We start from the raw sequence: 14,501 nt of genomic DNA, 5'->3' as shown, positions 1-14,501 counted from the left end.
CAGCCTGGCATTGCTCTGCGGGGGCTGGGCAAGGGCATCGCTGCATCTTCCTCCTCGCTCACCTGGCCTCCACCTGAAGCCACACGGCTCAGAGCTGCATAAACTTTAACCTGCAAGGACACCTACACTTCCCGACAAACCTTGAGGTAAGAGAACACGAGTTGAACCTAGGTATCTCATCACGTCTGTTTCGGCTCTCAGTGCTACAGGTCTGCATGGCATTTTCCTGTTGCTATGTATATATGCTACTTAAAATATGAATGCAAATGGTAAAATAATGTTAATTTTTGTCTAGATGGGTTTTCATAAATAAGATGTCACACAGTGAAACTCATTTGGATGTTGCTTTAGCAATATTTTCTGTTTGAAAGCCTAGACATTACTGAAAATGTCTAATGGTTTTATGAGGACATTTACACTGTGCTCATTTCTATCATATTTGGCTGCTCTCAAAGGTCAATTTCATATTTTAGTAAGTCCCTGGACCAACTGCTGGTTTCTGTGCTGATATTTTTTATTTGCTAAGATTAATTTCATATTGAAGGATGTGCAGAAAATTGAGCCCCCGCTGAGCACTTAAGGCAGGCTGCTGCATTGATCAGTTCTTACGCACCAGTCCACTGGACTCAATGACTGTAGGAATATGGCTGGCAGTCTGATTTTCTTCTCTACTGTGCAATGGCAGCAGAGCTGCTGAACTTCAGAGATGGATGCAAGGGGATACCGTATCTCTGTGCATGTTCTGTCAAGAGGGCCCAAATGCTTGTGCTGGGGTACTGAGAGCCATCCAAGGCACCACCAAAAGGCAATGGGGGTGGAAACCAAGATGAGGAAGGAACCCTTCCATAGTACTGAGAACCATGGGACTGAACTGGAACAGAAGAAAAAACCTGCTAGATCAGTCCATATAGCAACTAGCACAGCATCTTGTTACCCAGAGTGGCCAACCAGAAGACCCACAGATGCAGAGGCCGAAGACCCTCCCTGTTGTTATCCCCCAGTAACTGGTATCCCGAGGAACCTATGAACAAAGGAGATCCATGTGATTCCATGAAGTTGCCTTATACAGAATCAGTCTTCTGGTCCATCAAGGTTAGTATTGTCTATTCTGACTGGCAGCAGCCTTCCAGGGTTTCAGGCAGAAGTGTTTCACATCACCTACTCCCTGATCTTTATAAAAAAAAAAAACCTGGAGACTACAGGGATTAAACCTAAGACCTTCTACGTGCTGAGTAGATGTTCTGCCATTGAGCCACAGTCGCTCCCCAAAAGGCTCCCAGTTAGCCTTCATGACTAATAAACATTGATGGACCTATTTCCCTACCGGTGCAATTCTGAAGAGTTAAGGGCAACTAAGTCTTCAGAAGACTGGATGGTGATCTGAGCTTATTCCCCCCTCCCCCTGCACTCCCTACTTCGCCCTGTTATGCTGTTCCCGAGGTTCAGCTGATCCCAGGAAGAAAATACCAGGGTGCTCAGTGAACTGCAAACGGAAACAGGGAAGTCCTGCTTATTATATTCATATAATCCGCATTTACTTACTTTTTTAATACCCTGCCTTTCAACTCGAGGGAGACCCGTTGTTCTCCTCTCCTCTATTTTGTCCTCACAGCCACCCCATGAGGTATATTAATCTGAGAGAAAATGTGATTGGCCCAAATTCACCCAGCAGGTTTCCATGGCACAGTGGGGAGTCCAGCCTGGGTCTTTTAGGTCCTGTTTCTACACTGTAACCAAGAACATCACACTAACTTTAAAAGTGTTGGAAGAGGAGGATCCATCGCTGTCTCTCTCCTCAGGTTTCAGAGGGGGACAAACCAAAGAGTCAGAAAGATAGAGAGGTCAGGGCACTCCGTTTACTGTTTACTATTGTTTACTGCTCTGTCCTTTAATATGCAGATTGCTGTTCTCAGGATTTCCTCCTCCTGATTTCTTCCCTCTCACCTCTTCTCTTCCTGGCTTTGTTCCAGGCAACACCTCTCTCCTTCTCCCTCCATCTTGGCAGCATAGATGCAGGCCTTGCCCTGCCATCCATGTCCATCCTTAGACTAGATAGGTAGTTAGGATCTATCTCTCCTCCTTTCTTATCAGAGTATAGAATTCCTGAAATAAAGAACTCTTATTTTCTAAATATAAACCAAGTGTATGCTTTTGTTATTTTCATTCCTGCACACACACCAGCCAGCAGAACCAGCTCACAACAACCTATAATCACGCTTCCTATGCCACACGATAGACTCTGCTAACAGCCCAAACATGGAATCCTTTAATTAGGTTTCTGGGGCCTACATAATAATTTATTTATCAACAAGAATAGGGGGAAAAAACCAAAACGATCCCTGGACATTATGACCAGAAATCTATTCCCCTTAAATTCACATTGGTGATTTAGTATAATCAGGGTATAACGAGGGTGCACAAAGTGAGGGGGAAGAGGTTTCATATTAGAAAGAAAGGCAGATGTGTCTTCCATGGCATCACATAAAATGACCCTGTAACAGCAGCTGCAGGAAGGGTGGGGTATAAGTTGAATAAATAAAATAAAAAATAAATAAAAACAAACTGAGGCTTGTGCTGAAAGAGATACAGCAGGTTCCACAAGCATACTTGAAGAAAATAAGTATTGGCGATTTAACGTCTCCTTTCAGAAGAGCTTTAGTTCAATGCCAAGCTAAACTTTTGCATTAAAGTATAACAGTGCAGATAAACCAAAGTCATGGAACTGAAGTCGGTATAATTCCACTGAAGGACACACTCATATATCAGGCAGTTCCATGCCAAAGAATAGTGTATAGATTTTTTAGGCTTTGTCTTGCTTCCTTTTCTGTGCATTGCTTGTATCTTGTAAATAAGCAGTTCTTTGCTTAAATGTTTTGCTTTGGGGCTGTAGACTGCACATGCCTCATGCCAGAGCTCATTTTGAGGGGGAACACACAGGAACACAGTTCCGGCAGTTCCCCCAAAGGGTCACATGACAAGTGGCCCTGCCCACCAGACTCTCAGCCATTTTGGGCCCGTTTCGGCCTGGATTGGGGCCGAAATGGCCCGGATCGGGCCTTTAGCGGGTGGTAGATCACTCTCCTGCTCAGCAGCAGCCCGATCCTGACCATTTTGGGCCCCTTTTTGGTCATTTTCAGCCCCTTTTGCCATTTTTGACCAAATTTCGCCCCTGGCCAGGATCGGGTCCAAAACAGCCAGGATAGGTAATGTCAGGGGTGTGTGGCATATGCAAATCAGTTATGCTAATGTCATACTTTTGGTATGTCAAGGGGCGTGGCATATGCTAATGAGTTATGCTAATGAGTCCCTCCAGCCCTTTTTCTACGAAATGACCCCTGCCTCTTGCCTTTTAAGCAGTTTTGTGACTTAAAAAAGAACTTCAGGCTTATCAGAGTCGGCATCTGTCAAACAGAAGGAACTCTAGGCTGGAAAAGATACTGGGCCTATCTATCGGCTCAGGTAAGCCCTAACACTCCCTACCTCTGGAACATTTGTCCAGGTGTCTAGAGTTTTCTGGGAGTGAAGAAAAACTATAGTGATATCAATACAAACTTCCTCCAGACCAAAAGATTAAAAGAGACCATTGATTTGAACATTCTGTGCAACTCACAAAAGTACTTCTCACAGGCAATTCAGTAAGTCCTGCAATCTTAGAAATCTTAGTAATATAAAGCATAAATCCAAAGGAACCTACAGACACACATTTGAATGGAAAAGATTTAAGCACAAACTTAATTCTTCCACTGACATAAAAGGGGCTTTAAGCAGTTAAACTTGGATTGGATCATCTCCTAAATTTTAAACACTCCTAATAGAAATAGCTGAACTGTGTACAAAACATCCTGCACATTAGATTTTTATAATAAGCAGTCAGAATGCACTCAAAAATATCTGAAAAATAATAAGCATTACTCACACACGGTAAGGTTCTGTAGCAGACAGAAGCTGGTGGGGTCGGGGTAAAAGCACAGAAATACAATATGAAGATTCTTTGAAACATAAGCTTTGACTTTTAACAACTGTGTTTACTGGGAAATATCTTCAGGCAAAAAGTATACGAGAAAGGAAGAAAAATGTAACGTAGCCCCAAATGTATCCTTTTGAGATAACTGGGAAAAATAAATCTTACATAATGGAAAAAGTTTCTGGTACATTTTAACTGAAGGGCCACTTTCATACAGACTACCCACCTCAAAAACATGGAAGGTTATGTTTGAAAAAGGTAAACTACTAACAGGTTTGTAAGATTTCTGTGTTAGGGATCAGGATCTCAAAGTCACTGGGTAAATCAGGTTTGAGGCTGATGCCCAACCTCCAATTGCCAAACTATAAGTTGAAGAAAGAATACATGTTGACGCATCGGCATCTATTGTACTGGGACTTGGAAGCAAGCTACCATGGAGATTGGGCCACTCCTTCCTATTCCCTGCTCAAAGTGGCAAAGTTCATTGCTGACCGATGCTCCATGTTTTGACAAAAAAAAGATTGCCAGGGCAGCATTGGTGTCCTCATGCACTTAGCATTGGATGAACCCTCTGTCCAGATCAGTGCCCCGCTATCATTTGTCAAAATTCCGAAAGGCTACAAGGTGGAGGACCCTGAACTATACCATTATTTTTTTTAAGCTCTAAATGTCCATGTAAGAATGTGTGTACATGCATCAATGAAATAATGTGGCATAAACCCAAGACAGCAGAGTATGAGTACGAGACCTATTTCTGGAATATTTACTCTATCCTTGTTGTCCCCCTCAATCAATTCACACAAACTACTGAAGCGTGAGTCATCAAAGTTAATGCCAGAGTTCATAGAATTACTTTAAGCATAGCCAAGGACTTGAGCATGTTCAGCTGAGTTAACTTGTTTACTTTGAACTGCTGCTCACTAGTCCATGTTATGATTTTTAAAAGTCTCTGTTTTCTATACGAAATGAGACATTATTTGAGAACCACAACAACGATATCTTTTGGGCGCACTGCTATATCCTTATGGATTCTGATCAATGCTAAGCACCTTCATTCATTTGTATTGTGTTCTCATGGTACCAGAACCATTCCCAATGAAACCTAACACTATAATTATCTCAGGTATCACCTGACAAAACCCCATTTGCACATGGCGATACAGTTCTGAAAATTGGTTCTCATTGTGAGACACTGAAGTATCCACTTAAACTTGGGTGCTTCGAGAAATGTAGTTTTCGATAGCAATGGTACAGGTGTAATGTTTTTTAGGTTCACCTTTGATATGGGAGTCCTTCAAAATTCACAGGAACATTGTGGAAGATGCTTTTTCAAAGTTCATTCCACTGAACTTTGATAACCACATGGGTGGGGCTAATTGCATGAGTCCCATGGAATCAGCATCTCCTCTTCAGGTGAAAGACCCACGCAATATGTTACATGATGGTTGTTGTGGATTTTCCAGGCTGTATAGCCGTGGTCTTGGACAGTCTTATACAGCCCGGAAAATCCACAACAACCATCGTTCTCTGGCCGTGAAAGCCTTCAACAATACATCAATAGGTTATATGGCAGCAAGTCTTGATACTTTACAGCAAAGCCATGGGATCAATCAACAGAAAAATGGCTTGTACTGCCTTCTTGTAATGTTTTAAAGGTACCAGGGTGAAGCCACCATATAAATGAGGCCTTATGGTGAACTCTAAAGTTATGCATGTTATACATGGTTACATCTGATAGCATTCTGCAGTCCAGAGATCTTTGCTTTCCAGTCCACCTCCAAGTTATGATTAATTTCAGATTTCAGTATGTAAGGATATATTCAAATATACTGGTTACTATGGGAGGGGAAAACCACACGACTGTAACGTTATCATCTCAAAATAAATGTGAGAATTGAGTTGCTTGAATAATACGGCTAAAAACACACTTCTTTCCCACAGCTGTTGCTTCATTTGAACTAAAAGTTGAGCTCTCAGACAGGAAAAAAAACACACCATGTTAGCTGGACCCAGTGCAAACTAATTAAGACAGAACTGGCTGCTAACCAATTTGTATGCTGGCAAAGTAGAAACTATGAAGGGTAAAGTCACCAGCATGTCTGATGACTCGTCCATTGAAATTTCCAGAGCTAGTGTTTGTTGGTGCATGAAGTATGTCTGACCTGGATTCACAGCTTCATACCTGGCTAGAGAATAATCACCAATCCGGTAACACTGACTTTAAAAATGGGAAATTCTACACAAGGCCTTGGATTGAACGATACATGAACAGACATGAAAATGTACGTAGCACGTTTGCTTCTACAAATAATAGTGCAAGGGCTGCAGCAACACACAGCACTTCAATATAAATATTTACAAAATAACAATGTGCATACACAATGGAATTTACAACAGATGCTTTGTATTGTTTTATTTTAGCCTGTTTTTGAAACTGTAGCAGCAGAAACACTTTGCATACATGGAAAACATAATAGGGACCAGGGCTTTTTTTCAGCTGGAACGTGGTGGAACGGCATTCCGGCACCGCTTGAAAATGGTCACATGGCTGGTGGCCCCGTCCCCTGACCTCCAGACAGAAGGGAGTTTAGATCGCCCTCCACGCCGCTGGAGCAGTGCGGAGGGTGATCTAAACTCCCCTCTGTCTGGAGATCAGGGGACGGGGCCACTGGCCATGTGAGCATTTTCACCGAGGGTGATTTAAACTTTTAAAAACTCCCTCCTTGTTCCAGCTGACCCAAAGTGACATCATTGTGTGGTCCCAGGAACGTGCGTGCACTTTGCACATGTGATACCAGGGGCATCACCTCCCGCCAGGAGCTGCGCCCTGTGCTGGAAAGTTCCACCACCTCTTTCCCCAGAAATAAAGCCCTGACAGGGACACAATCACTTTGGATAAGCAGACAGCAAGGAATGATTTTAGCACTTCCACTTGTGCCAGGGCTGTTGCACACATGCAAATATTCTGTGGGATTCAATCCATGATGTTTTTCTACATTATGTTGGAAATACATCTTCCCACAGAAGTGCATGCTACGGTCAAGGCCACTCCAGGCCTGTTGTAGCATTTGCACCTTTTACACTTGTTCGAAAACATAACACAGGAAAATCAGATGTTATGAAAGTAAATTGTAACATTGACCTAAAACTTGACTTGTGCCTAGCTTGTAAACTTTCATGGTGGGAAAGATGAGATGAAACTGTTAACTAGTAAAACTTTGACATCAGGCAAATCTGAAAAAATATGCATGAAATCAGCCCCCGAGTTAACGTGTCTCCCATTAAATGGCCAACTATTAAGAACTACAACACATTCATACAAACAGTCAGGCAATATATTTCACAGTTTTGGTGGACGTCTGGGCATTTGCTTTACATCTTAGTGTTAATTCATGATATCTGTAGACATGGAAGAAGAGCCATCAAATCAGCTTTTATACCATTGTTAAGGAATCCATACAATATGGGATTTAAGCAACAGGACATCATACCCAGCAAATGACAGATACAGTATACCAATTTAAAATGCCTGTTTGAAATGAGGTTGCCATTAAAATCTGTTACAACATGGAAAACATGAAGGGGCATCCAACTGACGGCAAAAACTATGATCAGCGCTGTCAATCGGCAGAAAACCTTCCGGGACCGTTTCTTAATCCGAGTGTCAGGCTGAACTACCGTGATCCCATCCTGCGCTTCTGAATTCTCCTCTGGTTTTACCTCAAAGCAGACAGGTACTCCTGGTATGAATTTGGTGGATAAAGATAGCTGACTCCTTTCTGTTCCAGATGTCTCTGGGAAATCTCCAGAAATATTGTCCCGATGGTGCCTTAAAATCGCTGGCATCACACTAGCAGTTTTCTTACTGTACCTCCTCCGGTGTTTCCGGACGAAAGTATAACTCCACCTCTCAGAGGAAGAGAGCTGCAATTGGTGCCCCCTGTTCTTTGGAGCATGGAGGGTTAAGTTTATCATCTCATTCTCTTCCAGTTTGTTTTCTTTTCTTGACAATCTGGAACTTACGGACCTGCAGACTCTGGTGTGGCTCACAGTTAAACAAACCAAAGGCAAAATGTACTGCATGAGTAATAAGGAAATAGTGAAAGCAACTCTATACAAAGCAGATGGCCATGACTCGACACACAAGGGCTTGCTTTGCAGGGCTTCCAGATTAAGGGCTTCGTGAAGATCGACAGTCTTGTGGAAAACAAGCAGAGGGGAGCAAATGACTAGACCGAGAAACCAGATGGCCAAAATGAGGTAAGAGCCATGTTTTGGCGTCAGATTGCTCGAAAGAGGGTGTCGTATCATTAAGTATCTGACCACAGCAATTGAAATTAACATCCAAGTAGAAACGAGGACAGACACGCACTGCAGGAAGGGCATGACATGACACATGACCTTTCCGAACATCCACTGATCAAGCAGAACAGACGTCAAGGTGAAAGGAGAGCAAAAGACCACCACCAGAATGTCTGAAAAGGCTAAGTTTCCAATGAGAAAACTTATTATAGTTTTTTGCTTGCACTTCATTAATGCTAAGAGAATAAGCAGGTTTCCCATAAAGCCAGCAAGACTTATCAGGGTGTAAACCCCAATCAGAAAATACTGTATGTCATCTATGCTGTTCTTATAGTCTTCCCACGTAGGGAAACTGAAGTCCATTGAAGGGGCAGAACTGTTCTCCTTGGCAAGTGTCCTGTTGCTGAAGGCGCCAAGATCCATTTCCATACCAAAGCCCTGCATAGATACAGCCAGAAACAGAATAATTATCAACAGCAGCAATAATGGTCATGTTGTAAATTAGCTTTTAAAGGTTTGTTTTAGGTAGGTTAGTACTTAGAAAGAAATGTGGTTTGCTCAAAGAAAGGAAAAACAATACAAATTTACTCTTAAAGGTTTGGCCAAACAATTACATTTGGTCTATTTTCCAATGCTTCAAAGTCATCTTTGGGAAATTAATGGACCAATTTATATTTCTTGCATCATGACAGCTTCTTCCCTACCTCCTTCTTTGGAATTCTGATCTAGTCACACTTGAATGAAAAAAGGAACACTTTCTCATAATATGGAATTATTTCAAACATGCACCCAATTTCTAAGGCTTTGCATGACAACAAACCACAAAGGAAGTGTAAAAAAATATACAGGATAATGATACCGATCACAGCTCCAAGCATGGTATCACACAATTTACTAGCACTTGTACTAATTGAATCCTTTAAATCTGATTTTTTCCTTTTTCTCCATGCAAAGTTTTGCTGATTAGAGTTCGAAATGTAACATTTGTTGTGGTTGTAACCACAAGATTCGATGAAATGATATAACTGAGTTAGGTTCTCAATGCTACTACGGTAACTTTGAAATGGTAATAAGGGTCCGGAAATTGGTAAACAGAGACACTTAAAGCCTAACTACCTGCTGTGGGGAAATAAACTGAAAATTAATCCAGACCAAATAGAAGTGCTGCAGGTCAGGAATAAATCTGACACAAGAATAAATTTACAACCTGTTCTAAAAGAGGTTTACACTACCTAGGAGGAGGTTCTTAGTCCCCTGAATGTCTCACTGTCTCTGGATTGGTAGTAGGGTTGCCAGCCTCCAGGTAGTGGCTGGAGGTCTCCCAGAATTACAACTGGTCTCCAGGCCACAGAGATCAGTTCACTTGGAGAAAATGGCTACTTTGGGGGGGGGGACTCTATGGAATTATGCCATGCCAAGGTCCTTTCCCTCCTCAAACTCCACTTTCTCCAGGTTTCACCCTCAAGATCTCCAGGAATTTCCCAACTTGGAGCTGGCAACCCTAATTGGTAGGATACAAAGGTTACTCTGAGCTCTTTACTAGGATAACTAGGTGAGATTGGTGCCATCTTTTCAGGCTTTCTGGTGTAGATTAAGGACCTTCTTATTCCAGAAAGACTTCAAACAGATGTAATTGCTGTCATAATACATTTTAGCAGTTGGAGGTTATGATTTTATTATAGTATTGCATAGTCAAACTATACCGGCCTGTAGCATAGTTCAGTTTAAAATAACTGGCTAGAAAAAGAGTTTTCTGGACTAAGAAAAGCGGGTGAATCAGACCAAGGAACCATCCACTTCCAATAAAGGCCACCCCCAGGCCTCCAGGAAGCTCACAAGCATGAAGGCAGCAGACCTCCCTTCGTTTGGGCACTTTGCCTCTCTGTACTGGATACCAGAAACCAACAGCGCGCGTGTTCTACTGCCTGTGCCATGTTAACTCCAGTGCCATATGACCAGGTGCATTGGACTTGGATGCCGCAGAGCAGGGGAGCTGCTAGGCATTCTTTGCCAATGCTATTTTCCTCTCATGAATGGGACAAATCTGAGGTTAAAAAATGGTTTCCCATTATGTTACTGGGTTTTGCCAGCAGTTTTATGTAAACGAATCAAGGGTGTTTTATGCATTCCTGTGAGTTCCTCTCTTGAATTGCAACAAGTGCACGATGAATTATTCCTTGTGATGAGTAACAGTGATTTAATGGGCAGCCTTTATACCTACTGATTTCCCCGATGCTTTCTTCTGGCACATTCCACTGCCACAGCTGGTCTCTGTGCTGATATGGGTAGCGTGCACCTACACAGGATGGCCATGGTTACATATGCCACTTTGCCAGATGGGGTGTCAGCTTTGCTCCCATGGCCCAGAGCAGTGACTGCAACCAGAACAGACTTGGGACACCACCACTTATGAGTAGCCTGGTGCTTCTTATACTTTTTTGCTTCTTGAAAGGGGAGCTGGTCTTTTGTTTACCCATAATAAATTAGTGTTAGCAAGACAACACTGCCATTCTTTCTGGCTCCCAGAACAAGCTAGCAACTGGATGAGTTGATGATGTGCTTTTTAAAGCTGGAATTGTAACACTAACATTGCAAATCCTGTTCAATATGACCCCAATGATGAGAAACTTGACACACAAACTTTAAAAAATACGCTGCAAGGGCAGTCTGAAACAGTTAATTCTGCTTAGAATTGCACTCTGACACTTTTTAAATTTCATTCATACTCGGCCAATTCTGTTTATATAACGCCACAGCATTTTCCTCCACGGTAATGGCCTTGTCACTGGATAGTTCATACGTTGTATCTTGGATCCAGTTACCCACTATGAGGAAGTCCCGCTGTTTTCACCCCTGGGGCGAGGTGCCCACAAAATGGATCAAGAGGCACTCCTTTTGTCAGGGCTCAGATTCTCCCCCAGCCCCCGCATGTTTGAACACATCACTAACGTTTTTGTTGCTATGGGATAATAGCCCCCTCTGCACCGAGAACATAACTCCTTGCTATCCCAAAGTCAAGCCAAAAGGCATCGAATCGGCTTGTCTGAGCCATTTCACACCTCTCACGTTTGGTCAATATGGTGACCCGTTCCTTTTAGTCTGCATTATGTCAAAATGTGTCGAGATGGATGAGTCCTGATGCTTTCCCACTGATGCTGTTATTGGTGACGTCACAGCACCAGCCCTTTCCTTTTCTTTTTTTTGGCACATGCAATGAATCGATGCATTATTGGAACACTAGATTAATATATTTCCTGGATTTCTCCTCTCAACCTATCAGTGCATCAATCCTATGCTTTAAAAAAATGGCAGAAATGAAAATGGAGAGGGAAGAGGGAGTGGCTGGATAGACAACAGTGGCCAATCCCAATGAATTGGGCTGGCAGGGGGTGGGAGATGGGCAGAAAAGGATGGAACGCTAAAAGACGGGACAAAGAGAATGCACAGGGAAACAGCACACTGGAAAACATTTTTTTTTTTAAAGGTGGGGTATAAGTGCTCCTAGGAAAGCCATGGAAAAGCCGCACAGCAGCTAGAGTGACTACTCATGGTGGCAAATCTGGTGCAGATGGTCATGAAAAAATGCTCCAGTAAGGGAACTGATATAGACCCATGCAGAAGCGGTGAATGTGTGAACCCGACTAGACAAATGCTGTATTAGCTTCCATGCTAAACCACAAGATCCATTTTAGCGTGCTTTGAAAGTTACTTAGAATGACAGTTGCTAGCAGAAACTGGATAAATATGAGCTCTGTGAATTTTAAATTAAACCAAAAAAGTCAAATGTCTCACGTAACAGGATTTTTTATCTCTGCCAAATCTGAGAATTGCTCGAGAAAACTCCCTCCCCTCCCTCTCCTCTTATCACAAGCTGAACTGAGACTGAATTGACTCTTTTTCTCTCCCACTGGAGATAGCCTTATCTTGCCGCCTTTGTTAAGTACTAATTAACTCACTTAATCTACCTGTATGTAAGCACGCTGCATTTAATTTGCTCTTTTGTTGTGATAAAGCGCTACGGTATAGACTGCTGAAAACGAGCTGTACCCATAGTGTAGCTTTGTATGGGGCTGTGATAATATCAGGGCTTTTTTTCAGATGGAATGCGGTGGAACGGAAACGCGGTGGAACGGAGTTCCGGAACTTCTTGAAAATGGTCACATGGCTGGTGGCCCCGCCCCCTGATCTCCAGACAGAGGGGAGTTTGGATTACCCTCTGCGCCGCCGAGCAGCGCAGAGGGCATTCTCGACTCCCCTCTGTCTGGAGATCAGGGGGCGGGGCCACCAGCCATGTGACCATTTTCTCTGAGGGCAACCCACTGAGTTCTACCACCTCTTTTCCCAGACAAAAAAGCCCTGGATAATATAATGCCACACATGGCTCCTCTGGGGAGTGTCCATGCCAATACGAGACACGTCTGGAAGGGTCAGCAGTGCATTGGCACAGAAACTCTCCAAACCAGATGGAAGAACCTCAAGGCCAGCAACACAGTTCCCTTGCCTTGCAAAGGCAAGATGGTGCTGGGACTACGTGAGGCTGTTTCCAGAGACCTGTTTGAGAAACGTTAGACTAGTCCAGATCTGGCTGTAAGAAGACCTTGGAAGCCCACTCTTTCATTCTGACAACACATCAAGGTTGAGACAACAATGTTAGTACCATTATGTGGTACTAACGTGAGCACTCCAATGACATGCTAAAAGAAAGAGAAACGATTCTACTTTTTGAGTCCAAAACATTTGGTTTTAAGGGAAATGCAATCCTGTGGGAGAGAAAAGTCTCACTTGACGATAAGGAATACACACATTAAAACGCAATACTCTTCATACTTACAACAATCAGCCTGACAATATTTATTTATAACCTGTCAAGCTTTTGATTACAAGTCTTTATTTCCATCCTGCACTTCTGTTTTCGCCCAAAGGATCATGTGAAGCATTGCCATTTTTCCCTATTGCCAATGCCAAAGGCGGACTCTCTAGAATTGCAAAGATACCTGTGGCACCTTTGAGACCAAATGGATTTATTTCGGCACATGCTTGTGTGAACCACCAGAGTCCGATTCACTAAACTACAGTTTCCAGAGACAGCTACCCCGATATTTTGCCCCAAAACAAGACTTTAAACTGGATTAGATACAACTTTAAAATGCAGAATAAATGAGAATGTGAATTCCCTGGAATTGAAAGCCAGGTCACAAGCAAGCTCATTAGGAACGCTTCTGGGCTTTCGGCATTCCTTGGTGCTGGCCCATTTTCTGACGACGTCCCACTTCCACTTCAAACAAGGCACCGCAAGACACCGAATAGTCCTTCTTTGGAAGGGAAAAGAAGTCCTCTGCTGCCTGACACTTGGTCCCAAAGATGTCTATTTAGCACGCAGTGAATTCCACCCACCTGCGACAGGAGAAAGGGCTGCTTCCCCGCAGTCTGGCTACAGAGAGGGCACCGTCGCGGGAAAGGCTGCACTCTTACTTGGGAGGGAAGACCGTGCAAATCAGCGGGACTGGCTTCCGAGTAAACCGGCAGAGGATCGGGCCGCTCGCCCGCTTTCCCCGGCGGAGGCTTCCCCTCGTTCTCACGACCCCGCCGCGTGGAAGCCCGGAGGGAGCGGCGAGCGGGAAGCTCCAGCGGGGCCCCGCGATCCCTTCGGCCTGTTATCGCGGGGAGGGCGGCAAAGCGAGGCTCTTCCCGCGGCTGCGCTCGAGTCGAAAGCCTCAGACGGAAACGAGCAGGTCCCGCCACGGGGCAAGCGCGCCCGTGTGAATGGATCGCGGGGCGCGCTCGCTCGCTCGCTCGCCCGCCCGCCCGATCTCCGAGCGGCTAAGCCGACGCGCTGAGGGACGGCGCTGACTCCGGGCTCCCTGCTTCGAGCCCCGGCCCGCTCCCTTCTCCGCGCCCACCCAGCCGAGCTCCCTTCTTTACGCGGCCCGGGAAGGGGCTCCTCTGTTCAGCCCCGCCCGAGACCGGCCGCGCTCTCCCCTTGCGCTGGATCGCGCCTCCCGGGGGGGGGGGGGGCCGTCGCCGCTGCGCTGCACCTCCTGCCCGGCCCCGCTCCACCGAGCGCCCCGGTCCCGCGGGGAGAGAAGCCGGCCGGTCTGCTCCGGGACGAGCGCCCGCCAGGCGAGCTGGACAGCCCTCCGCCGGGTCCTGGGAGCCCGCACAATCCGGGGCTCGCCCACCCTGCCCCGCAGCCGCACCGGCAGGAAGATGCGCGCCGTACGATGCCGCGCCAGGC

At 44.7% G+C, this 14,501-nt stretch overlaps 1 protein-coding gene across 1 annotated transcript; it reads right to left on the bottom strand.

Moving 5' to 3' along the window:
• Positions 1–7,354: 7,354 nt before the first annotated feature.
• Positions 7,355–8,695, bottom strand: NPY5R (neuropeptide Y receptor Y5). The gene has a single exon (XM_054990691.1). It carries the CDS (start codon positions 8,693–8,695, stop codon positions 7,355–7,357), a length of 1,341 nt encoding a protein of 446 aa, XP_054846666.1.
• Between the last annotated feature and the right edge of the window lie 5,806 nt (positions 8,696–14,501).

Source organism: Eublepharis macularius, chromosome 10, assembly GCF_028583425.1.
Source record: "Eublepharis macularius isolate TG4126 chromosome 10, MPM_Emac_v1.0, whole genome shotgun sequence".
Lineage (NCBI taxonomy): Eukaryota > Metazoa > Chordata > Lepidosauria > Squamata > Eublepharidae > Eublepharis > Eublepharis macularius.
The sequence above is the reverse complement of the archived record's forward strand: the minus strand, read 5'-3'. Positions and strand labels throughout refer to the sequence as shown.